This window comes from Pleuronectes platessa, chromosome 14, assembly GCF_947347685.1.
Source record: "Pleuronectes platessa chromosome 14, fPlePla1.1, whole genome shotgun sequence".
Classification (NCBI taxonomy): domain Eukaryota; kingdom Metazoa; phylum Chordata; class Actinopteri; order Pleuronectiformes; family Pleuronectidae; genus Pleuronectes; species Pleuronectes platessa.
In genome coordinates, this window is record NC_070639.1 from 24,923,476 (window position 1) to 24,944,123 (window position 20,648).

At 43.4% G+C, this 20,648-nt stretch overlaps 3 protein-coding genes across 3 annotated transcripts; all 3 read left to right on the top strand.

Moving 5' to 3' along the window:
- The first annotated feature begins 8,206 nt into the window (after positions 1–8,206).
- LOC128456099 (olfactory receptor 13C9-like) lies at positions 8,207–9,145 on the top strand. Its single transcript, XM_053440149.1, has one exon. It carries the CDS (start codon positions 8,219–8,221, stop codon positions 9,143–9,145), a length of 927 nt encoding a protein of 308 aa, XP_053296124.1. The 5' UTR covers positions 8,207–8,218.
- Positions 9,146–12,650: 3,505 nt separating this feature from the next.
- Positions 12,651–13,619, top strand: LOC128455566 (olfactory receptor 13C9-like). Its single transcript, XM_053439230.1, has one exon. It carries the CDS (start codon positions 12,663–12,665, stop codon positions 13,617–13,619), a length of 957 nt encoding a protein of 318 aa, XP_053295205.1. The 5' UTR covers positions 12,651–12,662.
- Positions 13,620–18,230: 4,611 nt separating this feature from the next.
- Positions 18,231–19,217, top strand: LOC128456098 (olfactory receptor 13C9-like). The gene has a single exon (XM_053440148.1). The coding sequence runs from the start codon at positions 18,360–18,362 to the stop codon at positions 19,215–19,217; it is 858 nt and encodes a 285-aa protein (XP_053296123.1). The 5' UTR covers positions 18,231–18,359.
- Positions 19,218–20,648: the final 1,431 nt, after the last annotated feature.

The window sequence follows — 20,648 nt, forward strand, 5'->3', positions numbered from 1 at the left end:
CTTGTGTGTGAGTCACATCTTAGTTCAGTCTCACACCTGTCTTGATAAGAGGTCTGATAAGAGCAGCTGTTTGCTGTGGGAACTATAAATCTGTGGCATACATACACTGTGCTTAAACTTGTTCTTATGCATAACTTTTTTTTTAGATTGCGCATGCTTACTGAAGACTCACAAGGTGTCAGCCGATTCAAGGCTTTTTCTGAAAAACACAAACTCGCAATGTCATGATATGAAGATTTTCCCAGCAAACGGTCAAAGGAGGGGCTAACCTGGGAGCCGCTCCTCGTCATTTCCCGATTCAAACCCTGGATGATGGTTCTACACCTGCGCACCATCAAACGAGGACTTCTCCTTGTTATTGACCAATCCTGTCCAACTACTGTTATAAAAGATTACAAGCGCCGTCCGTTCGGCGCGACTATTCACTACCCTTTGCTACTGATTTAGCCGAGGCTGTGCATGAGTGCCCATACCTATGCTGTTAACTTTTCATTGCTCCTTAATAAATACTTGTTGAATTAGACCAGACCGGCACTTCTCATATTTGGGATCAACGAACATGTGACACTGGTCAAAACCCAAATCTGCTCCACCCTTCCGAACACCCTTGACCCCTTCCAGTTTGCACACCGCCCAAACAGATCTACGGATGATCAATCAAATTTTATCAATCAAATTTTATTTGTATAGCCCGTATTCACAAATTACAATTCGTCTCATAGGGCTTTAACAGGGTGTGACATCCTTCCCTGTCCTTAACCCTCAGCAAGAGTAAGGAAAAACTACTAAAAACCCTTTTAACAGGGTACAAATACGTAGAAACCTCAGAAAGCCACATGTGAGGATCCCTCTCCCAGGACAGACAGAAGTGCAATAGATGCCACGTGCAGGAGAACATCATCAAGATTAAATTCTTCAAGATTAAAGATTAAAGTCTCTAGCAGCATTTGATGAGGGTAGACATCCCGAAGGACAACCCCAACATGACATGCCAAGCAGTCCCGCTGCAAGCACAGTCCATGGTCAGCAACCATCCAGACCACGATCCACCATCCAGACCAGACGCCACTCCAGTCCTCAGTCACCGTCCACCGCCGCCCACCAGGACCCATCACGAGCCACCACCGCGGTCCGTGCCCAATGCCAACGCGACACAGGGTCCGCCACCAGCACCACGATCAGCCCACATGACCCCGGTGCGCGATCCACAAACCGCAATCCATGGTGCGGCCACAGAGGCCCTGGATCTGCGGGTGATAAAGCAAAGGGATTCCGGGGAAGGGGGATAGGGATGGAGAAGAGGAAGGAGAAGCTGGAAAGGGAAGCTCCGTGTGTCATGTGTCATAAAATAGAAAAAGTTACGTTCTTCCGCACTAATTAGCTCTAACTATAAGCTTTATCAAAAAGGAAGGTTTTGAGCCTACTCTTAAATGAAAAGATGGTGACTGCCTCCCGAACTGAAAGTGGTAGATGATTCCACAGCCGAGGGGCTTGATAGATAGATTACTTTATTCATCCCCGAGGGGAAATTAAGTCGTCATAGCAGCCGGTACATTTGAATACAATGAAATACAATACAATAGAATAAAATATCAAATATAAAATATAAAATATCAAATATTGCGGTAGAAAGAATAAAAACAGAAACACAAGATAAAATAGGTAGATAAGGTGCAGTGGCAGATGATGGTAATAGTACTGATGATATGATGGTAATGTTATTGTTAGACAGTATATAAAAAATAGTACAGTATATATAGTATATAATATATATTTATATATGATAGTAATTATACCAATATAATAGCAGTATATAGTAATAATAGCAGCAACAGTATATATAATAATAGTAAAATATAATAATAATAACATGTACACATGTATAAATAAAATATGTGTATATAGACTTATATATACAAAGAATATACAAAGAGTATGATATAATATATGATATATAGTACGGGTATAAATATTTTTTGGCGATACAATAGATAATATAATATACTGTGAGTGTAAGAATATGTAGACAGTGTGCGCAAAAGACAATATTATTGTATAAAGTGATGAATTGAGACAGGTATATTTAGTGCAGTTCTGTGATGGTGGCTCTGACAGAGGTAGAGGAGTTGTATAGTCTTATTGCGGTTGGGAGGAACAACTTCCTGTATCGTTCCTTAGAGCAGCGGGTTGAATGAGTCTGTGGCTGAAGCTGCTCCTTAGCTTGTCCAGTGTTTTGTGGAGGGGGTGAGAGGGATTGTCCATGATTGCCAGCAGTTTTGCCAGCATCCTGTCCTCCACCACCTCCTCCAGGGTGACAAGCTTAGAGCCAACCACAGACTCTGCCTTCCTAATCAGTTTTTTCAGTTTGTTGGCGTCCTTAGCCTTGATGCCCGCACCCCACGACACCACAGCAAAGAAGATGGTGCTCGCCACAACAGACTTATAGAACATCTGCAGCATCTTGTTGCAGACATTGAAGGACCTGAGCCTCCTCAGGAAATAAAGCCGGCTCAGGCCCTTCTTGTAGACGGCCTCTGTGTTGGTGGACCAGTCCAGTTTATTGTCCAGTGTGACACCCAGGTACTTGTATGCAGGGACCAACTCCACAGCCGTCCCACCGATGCAGACAGGAGAGGGCAGGGGCTTGGTCCTCCTGAAATCCACCACCATCTCCCTCGTCTTCTTCACGTTGAGCTGCATGCGGTTCTCCCCACACCACTTCACAAAGCGGTCAACCAGGTCCCTGTACTCAGCCTCCCCTCCGCCCTCAACACACCCCACAATGGCCGTGTCATCAGAGAACTTCTGCAGATTACACGTCTCTGTGCAGTGCTTAAAGTCAGCAGTGTATGTGGTGAAGAGGAAGGGGGACAGTACAGTTCCCTGGGGGGCCCCGATGTCACTGATCAGACGATCAGACACACAGTTCTGTAATCTCACAAACTGTGGTCTGCCCGTCAGATAGTCATCGACCCAAGCGATGAGGGGAGCACTCACCTGCGTGCCCTCCAGTTTAGCCTTCAGCAGTCTGGGCTGAAAGCTCTGGCTCCTAATCTACTTTTAGAGACTTTAGGGACGACAAGTAGGCTTGAGTTCTGGGAGCGGAGTGCTCTAGTGGGTTTATAAGGTACTAACAGCTCTTTAAGGTAAAAAGGCGCTATATTATTAAGGGCCTTGAAGGTGAGGAGAAGAATTTTAAATTCTATTCTAAATTTAACTGGAAGCCAGTGTAGCGATGCTAATACTGGAGAAATGTGCTCTCTTCTCTTTGTTCTCGTCAGGACACGTGCTGCGGCATTTTGGACAAGCTGTAGAGTCTTTAACGACTTACTGCTGGAGCCTGATAATAATGAATTACAATAGTCCAGTCTCGATGTAACAAAGGCGTGGACTAGTTTTTCTGCATCTTTTTGTGAAAGGACATGTCTAATTTTTGAAATATTACGCAAGTGGAAAAAAGCAGTTCTAGAAATTTGTTTTAAGTGACTATTAAAGGATAAATCAGGATCGAAGATCACTCCCAAGTTCCTGACTGTTTCATTGGAAGCAAGGGCAATGTCGTCTAGCGCAGCTATATCATTAGATTATGTATCTCTAAGGTGTTTGGGGCCAAGTATTATAACCTCTGTTTTGTCTGAGTTTAATAAGAGAAAATTGCGGGTCATCCAGGTTTTTATGTCCTTGAGACATGTTCGAAGTTTAGTTAATTGATTACTTTGTTCAGGTTTTATTGACAAATATAACTGGGTGTCATCCGCATAGCAGTGATATTATATATCACTGTATATCACATATCATAGCAGTGAAATTTACCGAGTGTCCTGATAATGTTTCCTAGTGGAAGCATATATAATGAGAATAAATTGGGCCGAGCACAGAGCCCTGTGGAACACCATGGTTAACTTTGGTGCGCACAGATGACTCATCATTAATTTGCACGAATTGGGAGCGATCAGAAAAATACGATTTAAACCAGTTAAGGGCGGTTCCATTAATGTTAATAAACTGTTTGAGTCTTTGTAATAAAATTTGATGGTCAATTGTGTCAAATGCTGCCTGGGATCTAACAGAACGAAGACAGACACAAGTCCCTGATCTGAGGCTATTAAAAGGTCATTAGTGACTTTTGCCAAGGCTGTCTCTGTGCTATGATTGGCTCTAAACCCCGACTGAAAGTCTTCATATATATTATTTTCCTGGAGAAACTCACACAGCTGATTGGCTACAACTTTTTCTAAGATTTTAGACATGAAAAATCATGTCAACGCACACCACCCTCTCCCACCTGGAAAAGGCCAACACAAATGTGAGGATGCTCGTCGTGGACTACAGCTCAGCATTCAACACCAAGCCAAGCTCGTCCCCAAGCTCAGGAGCCTGGGTCTTAAAACCCCCCTGTGCAACTGGATCTTGGACTTCCTGACGAGCAGACCCCAGGTGGTGAGAATGGGCAACCACACCGCCTCCTCCCTGACTCTGAGTACCGGGGCCCCTCAGGGCTGCATACTCAGCCCCCTCCTGTACTCCCTGTACATGCAGGACTGTGTGGCAACACACAGTTCCAACATCATCCTGAAATTTGCGGACGACACCACCATCCTGGGTCTCATCTCTAACAATGATGAGACCGCTTATAGAGATGTGGTAAGGGGCTTGGTAACATGGTGCCAAGATAACCACCTGTCTCTTAACGTCTGCAAGACCAAGGAGATGATCATGGACTTCAGGAAGCTGCAGAGGGGGGGTCACGATCCGATACATATCAATGGAGCTGTAGTGGAGAGAGTCTCCGTCTTCAAGTTCCTCGGTGTGTTCATCACAGATGACCTTACCTGGTCCAAACCAAGCTGACTCTGCGGTCTAAACTGCCCAAAAGGGCCTTTGCTTCCTGAGGAGACTGTATGTCTGCAAAAACTTTAACAAACTTTTACAGGTGCACCATTGACTGCATCCTCTCAGGCTGCACTACTGCCTGGTATGGTAGCAGCTCCGCTGCTGATCACAAGGCCCTGCAGAGGGTGGTGAGGACAGCGGAGCGCATCATCGGCTGCCATCTCCCTTCCGTGCAAGACATCTACAACACAAGATGCCTGAGAAAAGCACGGAAGATCATCAAGGACCACAGCCACCCAGGCTGTGGACTTCTCACACTGCTGCCGTCTGGCAGACGTTTCCGGAGCATCCGAGTACGGACTACCAGACTAACAAACAGCTTCTTCCCCCCCCCAGGCCATTAGGCTTCTGAACAACCAACACTGACCCAATGAACAGTCGCAATCACCATGTACATTCTTGTTCCCCATTCATACAACTACACTTACTACTTACTTACTACCCATATATGCATATTATTAGGGCCCGATCACCGAATGGTGGGAGGCCCAATTGAAATTGTTAGGATTATTCTGAGCTTAGTGAATTGGCTTTGTGAGGGCTTCAACGTGCTCAAAAATCTTTTAAAGTTTGCAGTTAATTAGAAAGTGGTGAAAACTTACGTATTCTGGAGTATTTGGAAATAGGTGTTGGGACATGGTTTTTGTGCAAACCACAGGCCTCCCTTCAGTCAAACTTGAAACAAGGGAGCCGCATGTTCTGGAGTGAACTCAGTCTCCCAGAGTGCCACATGTTCCCTTTGTCTTAAGACAGTCAAGGAACTCAGTCTCCCAGAGGATGTAACAGGATGCTGCATGTCCTGGGACCGGGGCAATATCACACAAAGGTGTCAAGAACCTGGGGGGTCACTCCTATTGGTCACTCTGGTCCAAGACCTGTGAGGTCACCGGGGCCAATATAAGGAGAGGTCTGCCTAAAATCTCTCTCTTCTTCCATCACGCCGAGGGCGGAAGGCTGTCTCTCTCTATCCAACCCACAACCGAAGGTCAGAGGTGCAGCTCCCAGCTCACCCCTCTCAAGGAAATCTCCTCGCCCTTCAAGCTCTACAAAACTCCTCGTAGCGACGCGATGTCCTGCAGGAGAACTTCAACCAGCATCTGAGCACACGGCTCGACAGAATCGCGAATGCAGAACTCTACGACCACAAACCCAGGAGACGTCACAGAACTGCAACTGGACTGCAACTTCTTTTCCCCTTTCCCTTGGACTGGTAACATAATCTGGGCTTAATAATTATACTACGCTAAGCAAGACTGTTTATTTGATCAGTGTGTGTTTATAAGTTTGATATATGCTTTGATATTGTGGCAACAAGTTATTTGAAAGTAATTGTTAGTTAGGCCCTTCACAGGCCTCCTTTGTAGGTCTCTCTGACTCTTGCATTATCTGATTAACATCTACACAGACACACGCATAGTCTCCACCTAATTAAACCTACCCCCATAAAGCAACCTCAGAAGAAGGGGGGGGGGGGGGGCTCTTATCTTAGGGACCATTTTTAAAGCATGCTAATTTACATTCACACACACACACACTCACACACTTCCTTTTAGTTAGTTTGATTGTTTAGTAATTTGTGTTTTTATACTTTATTATGTTCATAATAAATGTTCTTCTTTCACAAATGTTCTGTCATTAATATTGCATAAGTGAATCTTGCCAACTGTTACACTGTTAAGAACTCCATAGACCTTCATTGTTCATTATTGTTATGGCCAGCCCAGTTTATTAAGTTAAGTTGGCTGGAGATTTATAACTTATTCTTGTTATGTGTTGTTATTGTTTACTCCCCTCTCCTCTCGTTTCAGACTCCTCACTCCCTCCCTCGTGTGTGTGTTCCACCTGGGTGATTGTCAGCTCCTCCCTGATTGTTTGCACCTGGTCCTCATCACTCGGTGTATTTAGTCTGTGTGTTCCTGTGTGGTGTTGCCAGTTCGTCTTTGTTTCTTAATGTTCCTAGCGTTCCAGCAATTCCTCCTGATAGCCTTCCTGTTACCGATCCCTGCCTGCTTAACGGTTTACGTCTCTGCCTTTTCCCTGCCGGATACCCTGCCCTGTGTTCAACTGCCCTCCCGTGTACCGACCTTGGACTGGAACGATTACGAACTCTGCCGCTGCCTGTCTCCTGTGGAATTATTGTACCCGTGTTTGAACTGCCGTGACGTGTACCAATATTCTACAGTAAAGCTGGTTAATTGCACCTTCTTGTGTCTCCGAGTCGTGCGATTGGATCCACACACCTGTCTGCAGTCCTTACAATTATATCATCTTTAATGGTAAAATATTGAGATTTCTAATTGAACTAGATCTAAATGAGACTGATCTTAATCAATAAATTGGCTATCTTTTCCCTTCTATGAAGGGTGGTGCCCCGCGAGAACTTTAACCAATTAAAGTTATGATTTAATATTAATATTTTAAATATTAATGTTTTACATTTTATTTTGATAACCAAATTTATTGAGTGCCTAAAGGCACACCATTCTATGGTAACACTTTTTACGTACTATTGAACAACATAGGCGTGGTAAAATTGCTCAACAGTGCCACCTGCTGGCTACAGGAAGTGAAGCGTTTATCCTTGCCGCAAGGCGCAAAATGAATGCAACGCTGAGACTGGCGCTTGTTCATTGATCACTCTCTCTTCACCGACCGCAACAGGCATGAAATCGCCTGTCGTTTAATTTAATATTCCTCACTCCTTCCTTCGGTAAACTGCTGCTAGCCTTCATTTAAATTTAAATTGTTGCACTATGTTATATTTTATATGTTATATGTTATATGTTATATGTTATTAGGTTAAATGTTATATGTAATATGTTATATGTTATTAGGTTAAATGTAATATGTTATATGTTATATGTTAGATGTTATTTGGTTAAATGTTATATGTTATATGTTATTTATTTTTATGTTGTATTTTCCCGTCAGGTCATAAGAATTTCACTGCTCTGATGACACTAAGCTATTTGGTGCATGTGACGATAAACTTTGATCTGATTTGATTTGATTTGATTTGAAACATTAGAAAACAATGTGTAGAAACTAACAAGAGGAACAAAACCTCTGGGTCCAGGACCCTGGAGTTTTCTGAAGTTGTTGACATGTTGTTGGAGAGTTTAATGAGATTCATGGAGGGTGAAGCAGTCTGATAAAAAGCCAGAGTGCAGCCCTCCACTGTCTGTGCCTCTGGAGTCTGTGAGTGAATCTCCTACAGGCCACAGGCTCCTGAACTCCTCTCAGGGAGACTTGTTACAGGATCTTTATGAACGGCTGTTGTATGATCTGCACTTGTTACTGATTCACTCTGTTTTTCAGAAGCCTGATGGATGATGAAGTCAATGTAACGTATATATCTTTCGATGGACATGTGGAGGTGCGGAAATACAGATATGTGTATTTTGTGGTCATGTTTGTATTATATATTATAATAATCTGTTTGAATTCCACCATTGTGTATCTTATTGTGATTCATGAAAACCTCCATGAGCCGATGTACATCTTCATTGCAGCTTTGTTAATCAACTCTATTCTTTACAGCACAACAATCTACCCCAAGCTTTTGATCGACTTCTTATCTGAAGAACAGATCACGACTTTCCCACGTTGTCTCTTTCAAGCTGCTGTGTATTACACTATGACCACGTCAGAGTTTCTATTGTTGTCGGCCATGGCTTATGACAGATATGTGTCCATATGTAAACCTCTACAATATCCAACCATCATGAGGAAGACAACTGTAAAAGTCTTTCTCTTCACAGCTTGGTTTGTTCCTGCTTGTGAACTTGGAATAGCAGTTGTGTTGTATATTAATGTAAAGATCTGTCACTTCAGTCTGAAAGGCCTCTTCTGCAACACGTCCATTTTCAAACTTCAATGTGTGCCCTCAGTGGCTCTGTCCATTTATGGAGTGTTTCTGTTGCTGAATAATGTTCTTCTCCCGATGCTCTTCATAGTTTTTACATACATCAGGATACTCATCGTCACTAACAGAAGGTTTAAAACAACGAGGACAAAAGCTCTACAGACCTGTTTACCTCACCTGCTGGTTCTTATCAACCTTTCCTGTTTTATTGCGTATGACATCATTGTAGTTCGTTTGGAATCAGATATACCAAAACTTGCCCGTTTGATATTGACATTACAAATAATGGTGTATCATCCTCTTCTTAATCCATTTATATACGGACTGAAAATGAAAGAAATCTCCAAACACCTCCAACATTTGTTGTTCCAGGTCGAATCCCATTAAAATATCTACACTTTGATCTGATGTCAGGTCTTTTACCTGAGGTGATGATGAGATGTACCAGCTTCCTTAACACCATCCAACAGCATCTTTACAGGGAGTCATAATAGTGTCACTGTATTTGTATTGATTCATTTCCTAAAGGTCACAAAATGAGGATCAATATTTCAGAAGTTGTAAACTGTACGGTGTTGAAAGTCAGTGTTTCAAATACTAACATCTTTAAATAAAGTAGAATACGACTGCATTTCAAAGATCTTTATTCCTTCTTTTGTTGGTGACCTATTATTATGAAGCAATGTGTCATTAAAGTGCTCTGGACAAAGTTTGATCTATGAACTGTTGGAACATGTTTTTTGTGGAACCACAGGCCTCCTCTTCGGCCTCCATCAGGGGTGCCCAATACGTCGATCGCAATCTACCGAACGATCGCAAAGGCAATGTGGGTCGACACTCTTCTTTTCGCCACCGCCATGCCCCCCCGTCACATGGTGGCGCATTTAGATTTCTCCTCTGCTCTCTGTATCGCATACGCAAGTTAGTCAAAGCCTAAAAATAGCATTTTTTTTTGTTCTTGAGAAAACCTCCCGAACTCAGTCTCCCCGATGCAGCAGGTCCTTTGTTCCGGACAATTTCACCAGGAGGTTTGAAAAAGCAACCAGGGTCAACTCCAATTGTTCACTCTGGCTCCATGACCTTTGAGGTAACCGGGCCAATATAAGGCCACTTTTCCCCCTTCTCTCTCTCTTTCCACAAACCTTCCAAGGAGGAAGGCTGCCAGCTTCTTCTCCTGCATCGCCGAGGGGGAAGCCTGGCTGCTCCAGCTTTCTTCTTTTCCCATCCAACGAGAGGAGGTCAAAGTTGCAGCTTCCAGCTCATCTCATTAAGGAAACCTCCTCGCATCTCAAGCTCTACCAAACTCCTAGCAGCGACTCGTTGGCCTGCAGGTAAGAACTTCGAACCAACAACTGAGCCCCACAGCTCAACAGAACCGCGAATGCAGAAACCTTACAACCAACCGGAAGACTTCACAGAACTGTGCACTGAACTACAAATTCCTTTCCCCTTTTCCTCGGATCGGTAACAAAACTGGGCTTAATAATTATACTAGGCTAAGCAAGATTGTTTATTCGATTCTATGTGATGTTTATGAGTTTGATATATGTGTGATATTTTGGGTTATAAGTTATTCGAAAGTAAGGTTAGTTACCCTCCTTGTCTAACTTAGCTCCCCACAGACATACCCATATCCCCTCACCTAGTTAAACCTTCCCCCGCTACCGGTCGTAAAGCAACTTCAGAAGAACTGGAAGGGCTGTTAACTTTAGGTTGGTCAGCGACCAACTTGAAAGCATGCTGAGGAAGGTGTGAACTTTTGGAAAGCCACCATTTTGAGAGCATCCTGATTTACATAGACACCCACACTCACATACATATCTTTGTTTAGTAAGTACTTTGTTAGTGATTTGTGTTTTTATACTCTATTATATTCATAATAAATGTTTTTCTTTCACAAATGTTCTTTCATAAATGTTGCATAAGTCAATTTTGCCAACCTCTACACTGTCAAGATCTCCATAACCTTAACTGTTCATTACATAATCTTTAATAGTAAATATTGAGATTTCTAATTGAACTAGATCCAAATGAGACTGATCTGTACAGATTGACTGTTGGTCCCTGATACCAGGGTTGTGCCCTGTTGTTTCTAAATTATAATTACATATTGTATTATTCTGAATTGAAAATTGTACTTTTTTTCATTAATAATTTAATAATTCTTAGTTGATAACTTTATCGTTTTAATTCATAGTTGTATTATTTTTAATAAATCATTTTATTATTTTAATAATCATGTTTTATGATTCTTAAGAATTAGCCAACATCAAGTCTACCTATTATTGCACAACAGAACCTAAATTGGCCCAGGGGGTAAATGGTGAATATGGCACAGAAATACCTGAGGCCACCTGTGAACCCTTTGGTTTACATGCGGTGTTGCTATGTTTTACTTGTGGCCTACATCTGGCAAACAGTTGCAAACCTCCTAAGCTCCATCATATTGGCCTACTGACGATGTCTGGTGTCACACGTTTGGTGTTGGTGATCCTGTCCTAAGATGTCCCAGAAGGACTTAAAGAAATCAGCAGGAAGACCGTCGATCCCTGGAGCTTTGCCGCTCTACAGGCTCATGGTGGCTCTGTGCAGCTCCTCATTCGTAAAGTGTGCAGCTAGCTCCGTGTTGTTGCTCCTGCTTACCTGAGGGAGACCAATCAGAAACCTGCTGTGCACATCTGGATTACTTGAACACTCACTCTTAAAGAGGTCTCTATAGAAACCGGTAGCACACTTCCTGATCTCAGACGAGTCGGAGACTTCACAGCCACTACCCGTTCTTAAACAGTTCCCTGTTCTCTGTTCCAACCCAAAGAAGAACTGGGAGGGGGCATCCATCTGTGAGATGTTCATGAACCGGGACCTGACCAGAGCTCCCAGTGCTGAGACGCCCAGCAGGTTGGCTATAGCCGACTGTTTGGACCTGAGGGAATCTAAATGCCCTCGATTTCCTGTAGAAGCTACTAAATTGCGATGTTGGCCATGTATTCGTACACATACAAGGAATTTGACTCCGGTTTTTCTGTTGCTCTCAACGTACAGAAATAGACAATAAACCATAAAGAACAAGGTGAAAAAAGCAGCACAAGGTTAAGCAAACATTTAACAACTAAGTAAGAAAATAAATATAATTACATATACAAAAGTATGTTTACATGAACATAAAACACAACAACATGACAATAATAGGCAAGAGGAAACAAGCTGTTCTGCTGTCTGGTAGCCCTCAGAGCTCTTTAGCGCCTCCCAGAGGGGAGGAGATGGAACTAGTTGTGATGGGTCTGCAGTGATGTTTCCTGACTCTGTCCATATGTGGGGGGCAGTCTGCAGACCGGACTGTCTGTTGCTGTCTGTTCCTGTTTGGTGGCCGATCAAAACCAGACAGTGATGGCTGCGCAGATTCCTGATATCCTTTAACTCCTTATACATCATGTTCACAAGAACAAAAGGTCACGTGACCTTGATCTTTTGACCTTTAATCACAAAAGTCTAATCAGTTCCTCTTGAGTTCAAATCTGAAGATATTCACCTGAAGCTGATCTTAAGATAAAACAGGCACGAAAAACTAAATAAGCACAGAGTCATACAAACAATAGAAAACAATGTGTAGAAACTAACAAGAGGAGGTCAACAGGAACAAAACCTCTGGGTCCAGGACCCTGGAGTTTTCTGAAGTTGTTGACATGTTGTTGGAGAGTTTAATGAGATTCATGGAGGGTGAAGCAGTCTGATAAAAAGCCAGAGTGCAGCCCTCCACTGTCTGTGCCTCTGGAGTCTGTGAGTGAATCTCCTACAGGCCACAGGCTCCTGAACTCCTCTCAGGGAGACTTGTTACAGGATCTTTATGAACGGCTGTTGTATGATCTGCACTTGTTACTGATTCACTCTGTTTTTCAGAAGCCTGATGGATGATGAAGTCAATGTAACGTATATAACTTTCGATGGACATGTGGAGTTGCAGAAATACAGACATTTGTATTTTGTGGTCATGTTTGCATTATATATTATAATAATCTGTTGGAATTCCACCATTGTGTATCTTATTGTGATTCATAAAAACCTCCATGAGCCGATGTACATCTTCATTGCAGCTTTGTTAATCAACTCTATTCTTTACAGCACAACAATCTACCCCAAGCTTTTGATCGACTTCTTATCTGAAGAACAGATCACGACTTTCCCACGTTGTCTCTTTCAAGCTGCTGTGTATTACACTATGACCACGTCAGAGTTTCTATTGTTGATGGCCATGGCTTATGACAGATATGTGTCCATAAGTAAACCTCTGCAATATCCAACCATCATGAGGAAGACAACTGTAAAAGTTTTTCTCTTCACAGCTTGGTTTGTTCCTGTTTGTGAATTTGTAATATTAGTTGTATTGTATATTCATGTAAAGATCTGTCACAACAGTCTGAAAGGCCTCTTCTGCAACACGTCCATTTTCAAACTTCAATGTGTGCCCTCAGTGGCTCTGTCCATTTATGGAGTGTTTCTGTTGCTGAATAATGTTCTTCTCCCGATGCTCTTCATAGTTTTTACATACATCAGGATACTCATCGTCACTAACAGAAGGTTTAAAACAACGAGGACAAAAGCTCTACAGACCTGTTTACCTCACCTGCTGGTTCTTATCAACCTTTCCTGTTTTGTTGCGTATGACGTCATTGTAGTTCGTTTGGAATCAGATATACCAAAACTTGCCCGTTTCATATTGACATTACAAATAATGGTGTATCATCCTCTTCTTAATCCATTTATATACGGACTGAAAATGAAAGAAATCTCCAAACACCTCAAACATTTGTTGTTCCAGGTCGAATCACTTGTATTGATTCAGTTCCTAAAGGTCACAAAATGAGCATCAATATTTCAGAAGTTGTAAACTGTACGGTGTTGAAAGTCAGTGTCTCAAATACTAACATCTTTAAATAAAGTAGAATACGACTGCATTTCAAAGATCTTTATTCCTTCTTTTGCTGGTGACCTTTCATTATGAAGCAATGTGTCATTAAAGTGCTCTGGACAAAGTGTGATCAATGAAAACTCTTTCATAAGCTGTATGAACGTGACATGGTGGTAAAGTGTGTGTGTGTGTGTGTGATTGTGTGTGATTGTGTCATAGGTAGGGTTGCAAAGGGGTGGAATATTTTCCGGTAAATTCCGTAAACTTTCCGTAAACGTTCCATAGGAATATTCAGCTTGGGAATTTGGGGAATTTTGAAAAAAAACAAATGTACGCAAATTAAACGCTAAGCAATAAAAACATCATTCAAAACTCTATTTAAAAGATGTATGGAATGTAGCACATGCTGCACGTTGAATTTCCACCCTGCACTGTGCATTTCTCCATCACTTGTGCAGATAATTCCCAGCATCCTTCACTCTACAGCAGAGCTATTGAGGCCTGCTGTAGTGTGCAGGTCTAGTCAGGTAAATTTCAATGATATTACTGGGGGAAATATATTAACATGCTGATTGAGGATTGTTCATCTGTTCCTCTAGCCTATTTCTATTAACTTATCCATCAATTGTAAAATATTTTTAAAGACGATTCCAACTGTTTGGCCAACTTTTTACATCTCTAGCATTGCATTAATGTTTTTTTAAATGCTTTTTTCTCATCTTATTCTACAGAGCAATTCCACATGCACTATCTCATGTGTGGAGACATTTCATCCCAGCCAATGTAGAAGGAAAGGCTGTGTACATTTGCAAATATGATGCAAAAACCTATGTTAAGAATGACACAGATCCAGAAGCATATAGTCAAGTGCCCAAAGTTTTCTCAGGGCTCAAATCAGCATATGACAAAACAAATGTTTATATTTATGTCTGTATATGACAAGGTAAATACAGTTAGTATAAATTACCCACACAATTTCCCGTTAATACCCGTATATTCCCGTATATCCAGCTTGAGATATTCCCGGAATTTTGCAACCCTAGCCATAGGCTGCCATTAGGGACACATTCCAGACCAAAGCGTAGTGAACAAAGCTGAGTTTACTCTACTTTACTGATTTATCAGTAGATGGTCAGGGAGACATCCCTCAAAGTGACCCAAGAATTTTGTGTGTCCATGAAGTAACTATGAAACAAGCAGTTTCCAATGAACAAGATGCTGTGATGATGTGTAGTAAGACACACTCAGAAGTCGTCTGTGAGAGTCGGGGGAGCTGATTACAGCCGCTCTGTAAACACCTAATTATCAACCAGTGGTCACAGCCTCATGGGACGTTACACACACACACTGTGTCGTCCAGAGGGAAAGAGTCGACATAATCCAACATGATGTTTTATTACTGACCCTGTGACATTGTGTAAAGTTTCGTTTTGATAGGAGTAAAGGAAACATTTGTCCCATTGGGGTTTATTGTTGCCTGGCCTTATTGGCACACATTGATGAGAATTAAACTTATTTCCTCAACTAGGATTTCTTAGGACTTTTAGTATGTTGTTCTGGACACCTCATAGAAATGATCCATGCTGAAATTTTATTTTTTACAATTAGTTCGATTTTTGGCTCCAAAATGACTTACTTGGCCTGGCCTATTAAACTACAAGGATTGTATCATTGTTAGGAATCCATATTTGAAGGTGTTTAACCAGTGACACTGGTTTCACGTATCAAGGAGGTGGGACTCAAAACCAAGGAGCAGGTGGAGGAAAATGTGTGTTAAATAGCTGTTTTTGTATTAAAGAAAGGAAAGTGTGTTATAGTGGAACCACTTTCAGCAGTAGAGGAAATCTTGTTAAATGTCCTGGACTGAGCTCCTGTCTCCCTCCGTGTTTCTATATGGAGTTGAACCGGAGTCAGTGAAAATCGGAGGTGCAGATTCCTCTGTGCTGTTTTGATGTGTGTGGCTGTACCAGGATCAGCTCAGTCTTACACTTCAGATGCTCTTTTATTGTTTTGTGTGCTTCTGTCTCTGCAGCTTGATTGTTATCAATCATTTGGTATTTGGATAGAACATGAGAGTACCCCTCCCCCTCAACAGCTGGATCCTAGACGAAGCAAAACATGAACTGCGACGGGAGGGAGGAGGGGGGAGCCAGAGGAGGGACTCCGGGACCTGCCCAGGGGCTCGGGCGGACGGCGCCGTGGCAGCTCGAAGGCAGAGTTCTGAGGCTCGGGAGGGCGGTCAGGAGCCAAGCACAGGAGCCCCTCAGGCGGGCGGCCCGAAGACCGGTCAGGGGCAGAGGGCAAGAGCTCCGACCTCAGCCCCGGATGTGGGGCACGAACCGGAGCTGAAACCACGAAGACCTCCGACGCCGGAACACAAAGGACGTCAGCCAGGAGCCTCCGGCGCGGGGCAGGGATTGGAGCAGAGAGTGGAGCAGGGGCTGGACCAGGTGCTGGAGCTGGCACCGCGAAGACCTCCGACGCCGGAACACAAAGGACGTCAGCCAAGAGCCTCCGGCACGGGGCAAGGACTGGAGCAGGGACTGGAGCAGGGGCTGGAGCTGGCACAGCGAAGACCTCCGATGCCGGAACACAGGGGACGTCAGCCAGGAGCCTCCGGCGCTGGGCAGGGACTGGAGCAGGCACTGCGAGGACCTCCGACGCCGGAAACAGAGTGGCGTCTGGCGGGACCCTCCGGCGTGGGACAGGGACTGGATCGGGGACTGGAGCTGGCACCGCGAAGACCTCTGACGCCGGAATCAGAGTGGCGTCTGCCAGGACCCTCCGGCGTGGGACAGGGACTGGATCGGGGACTGGAGCTGGCACCGCGAAGACCTCTGACGCCGGAACCAGAGTGGCGTCTGCCGGGACCCTCCGGCGCGGGACAGGGACTGGAGACTGCGAGCCAGTCGGGACTGGAGGTGGCTGGTGCCTCTGAGCAGACTGCTGAAGAGAGAAGCTTCTGCTGTATTCCGCCTCTTCAACATCCACCAACCAACACCAGAAGCTTTTTGGATCCTGCCGGGTCCCCCACAAGCCCAACAGCCCCCCAGGTACCGGTCAGCGAATGAGGCTGGTGGCTGTTTCCTCTGAGCAGGCTGTAGAGGTGAGGGTTTTCTGCATCTGGCCCCAATAGCAGACACTCTTTCCAGGCTCCAAAATCCACACAGAGCCAAACGGCTTGCCGCATCCAGGTCTGTGGCTAGGGCTTGAGGGTTGCGGAGTCTCTTTAGTCTTATATTTAACAAAAAAGGTATTTACTATAAACAAAAGCACAAGGAAGCTTACAGGAGGCTCAGGAGATCAGGACAGGGCAGGACAGGAAAACAGAACAGCAACATGGAACATAATCCACCAGCACGACCAGAGGAACCAGAACGAGCACAAGAAACACTGGAGAAAAACTGGAAGCAAAACAGACAATCCGACCGAGGACAAGGGGAAGGACAGAGGCTTAAATACACACAGGGGAGGCAGGGGTAATTGGCCACAGGTGCAACACATGAGGAGTTAGAAAGACAATCACCAAGACAGGAAGTGAAGACAGAAACAACCCACAAGGAACAGAGACTACAAAATAAAACAGGAAACAGAAAACACAGAGAATGAAATTAACAAACTAAACTGACAGAACATGAGAGTGTCAACACGAGTCGTCAAGTCAAACATTGAAAGACCAGGAAACACAGGAACATTACTCTACCTTCACAATAAAAGCATGAGATATACAATGTAATTATTAAATTTATTTATATACTGTCACTGATCATCTTCATATACAGTCACTGCTGCTGATCGCAAGGCCCTGCAGAGGGTGGTGAGGACAGCAGAGCACATCATCGGCTGCCATCTCCCTTCCGTGCAAGACATCTACAACACAAGATGCCTGAGAAAAGCACGGAAGATCATCAAGGACCACAGCCACCCAGGCTGTGGACTTCTCACACTGCTGCCGTCTGGCAGACGTTTCCGGAGCATCCGAGTACGGACTACCAGACTAACAAACAGCTTCTTCCCCCCCCAGGCCATTAGGCTTCTGAACAACCAACACTGACCCACTGAACAGTCGCCATCACCATGTACACTCTTCTCCCCCATTCATACAACTACACTTACTTATTAAACATATATGCATATTATTTAATTTTATATTCCTAACTCCTTCACCCTGTAAACTGCTGCTAGCCTTCATTTGAATGTAAATTGTTGTACTATGTTATATGTTACATGTTTTTAGATTAAATGTTATATGTTATATCTTGTTTATTTTTATGTTGTACTTCCCTTCAGGTCATAAGAATTTCACTGCTCTGATGACACTAAGCTATTTGGTGCATGTGACGATAAACTTTGATCTGATTTGATTTGATTTGATTTGAAACATTAGAAAACAATGTGTAGAAACTAACAAGAGGAGGTCAACAGGAACAAACCCTCTGGGTCCAGGACCCTGGAGTTTTCTGAAGTTGTTGACATGTTGTTGGAGAGTTTAATGCGATTCATGGAGGGTGAAGCAGTCTGATAAAAAGCCAGAGTGCAGCCCTCCACTGTCTGTGCCTCTGGAGTCTGTGAGTGAATCTCCTACAGGCCACAGGCTCCTGAACTCCTCTCAGGGAGACTTGTTACAGGATCTTTATGAACGGCTGTTGTATGATCTGCACTTGTTACTGATTCACTCTGTTTTTCAGAAGCCTGATGGATGATGAAGTCAATGTAACGTATATAACTTTCGATGGACATGTGGAGTTGCAGAAATACAGACATTTGTATTTTGTGGTCATGTTTGCATTATATATTATAATAATCTGTTGGAATTCCACCATTGTGTATCTTATTGTGATTCATAAAAACCTCCATGAGCCGATGTACATCTTCATTGCAGCTTTGTTAATCAACTCTATTCTTTACAGCACAACAATCTACCCCAAGCTTTTGATCGACTTCTTATCTGAAGAACAGATCACGACTTTCCCACGTTGTCTCTTTCAAGCTGCTGTGTATTACACTATGACCACGTCAGAGTTTCTATTGTTGTCGGCCATGGCTTATGACAGATATGTGTCCATATGTAAACCTCTGCAATATCCAACCATCATGAGGAAGACAACTGTAAAAGTCTTTCTCTTCATAGCTTGGTTTGTTCCTGCTTGTGAACTTGGAATATCAGTTGTATTGTATATTAATGTAAAGATCTGTCACTTCAGTCTGAAAGGCCTCTTCTGCAACACGTCCATTTTCACACTTCAATGTGTGACCTCAGTGGCTCTGTCCATTTATGGAGTGTTTCTGTTAGTGAATATTTGTCTTCTCCCGATGCTCTTCATAGTTTTTACATACATCAGGATACTCATCGTCACTAACAGAAGGTTTAAAACAACGAGGACAAAAGCTCTACAGACCTGTTTACCTCACCTGCTGGTTCTTATCAACCTTTCCTGTTTTGTTGCGTATGACGTCATTGTAGTTCGTTTGGAATCAGATATACCAAAACTTGCCCGTTTGATATTGACATTACAAATAATGGTGTATCATCCTCTTCTTAATACGGACTGAAAATGAATGAAATCTCCAAACACCTCCAACATTTGTTGTTTCAGGTCGAATCCCATTAAAATATCTACACTGTGATCTGATGTCAGGTCTTTTACCTGAGGTGATGATGAGATGTACCAGCTTCCTTAACACCATCCAACAGCATCTTTACAGGGAGACATATTAGTGTCACTGTATTTGTATTGATTCATTTCCTAAAGGTCACAAAATGAGGATCAATATTTCAGAAGTTGTAAACTGTACGGTGTTGAAAGTCAGTGTCTCAAATACTAACATCTTTAAATAAAGTAGAATACGACTGCATTTCAAAGATCTTTATTCCTTCTTTTGCTGGTGACCTTTTATTATGAAGCAATGTGTCATTAAAGTGCTCTGGACTAAGTTTGATCTATGAACCTAAAGTGGCCCAGGTGGTCAATGGTGAATATGGAACAAAACTACTTTGGCCCCTTTGGTTTACATTCGGTATTGCTATGGTTTACTTGTGTTCTAGATCATGATGAATACACAGAGAGTGTCTCTGCATATATCTCTAAATGCATCGATGATGTCGTCCCTAGGGTCAGTGTCAGAACTTTCCCAAATCAAAAGCCCCGGGTAAATGGTAATGTCCGTGCTAAGCTCAGAGCAGGGTCCTCTGCCTATAACTCTGGTGACCCGGAGGCTTTGAGGAAGTCCAGATGTGACCTGTGGAGGGCCATCAGAGATGGAAAAAGAGACTACAGGGACAAGCTGGGATCCAACTACCTCAGCTCTGACCCCCGACGTTTGTGGGATGGCCTACGACACATCACTGGCTATAAAGGGGGAGAAATAATAGTGATGATCAGCATGCCGTCTCTCTACCTGATGACCTCAACACCTTCTACGCACGGTTTGAGGCAGCCAACATCCTTCCATCCGCGAGACTGGCCGAGGACTGAACTCTGCACTCTGTCCCGTACCGTGGCTGACGTGAGGCGAGAGCTTCATAGGGTGAACCCTCGGAAGTCATCTGGGCCCGATGGAGTTCCAGGCCGCGTCCTCAGGGGTTGCGCCGACCAGCTAGCGGAGGTCTTCACCTCCATATTCAACCTCTCCCTATATCTGTCAAAAGTCCCCCCCTGCTTCAAGCAGGCCACCATCATCCCCATACCCAAGAAATCATCTATCACTATCTATGGCACTATCACCAATCTCTGGACCTTAGCACCGCACGTGCCCATAACTCTGGTACTGTATATATTTTGTACCACATTGTTGTTTTATTGATTTTATATTGTGCTTTTATATTGTTGTTTTTATATTGTTGTTTTATGTTCAGTGCACCAACGAGCGACACCAAGGCAATTTCCTGTATGTGCAATCATACTTGGCAATAAAAATAATTCTGATTCTGATTCTGATCACCTGTTTAAATGACTACCGCCCTGTAGCACTGACATCCACCAT

Coding starts and splice junctions, on each gene's coding strand:
- LOC128455566 (XM_053439230.1), top strand. CDS start 12,663: ATGGATGATGAAGTCAATGTAACGTATATAACTTTCGATGGACATGTG.
- LOC128456098 (XM_053440148.1), top strand. CDS start 18,360: ATGGATGATGAAGTCAATGTAACGTATATAACTTTCGATGGACATGTG.
- LOC128456099 (XM_053440149.1), top strand. CDS start 8,219: ATGGATGATGAAGTCAATGTAACGTATATATCTTTCGATGGACATGTG.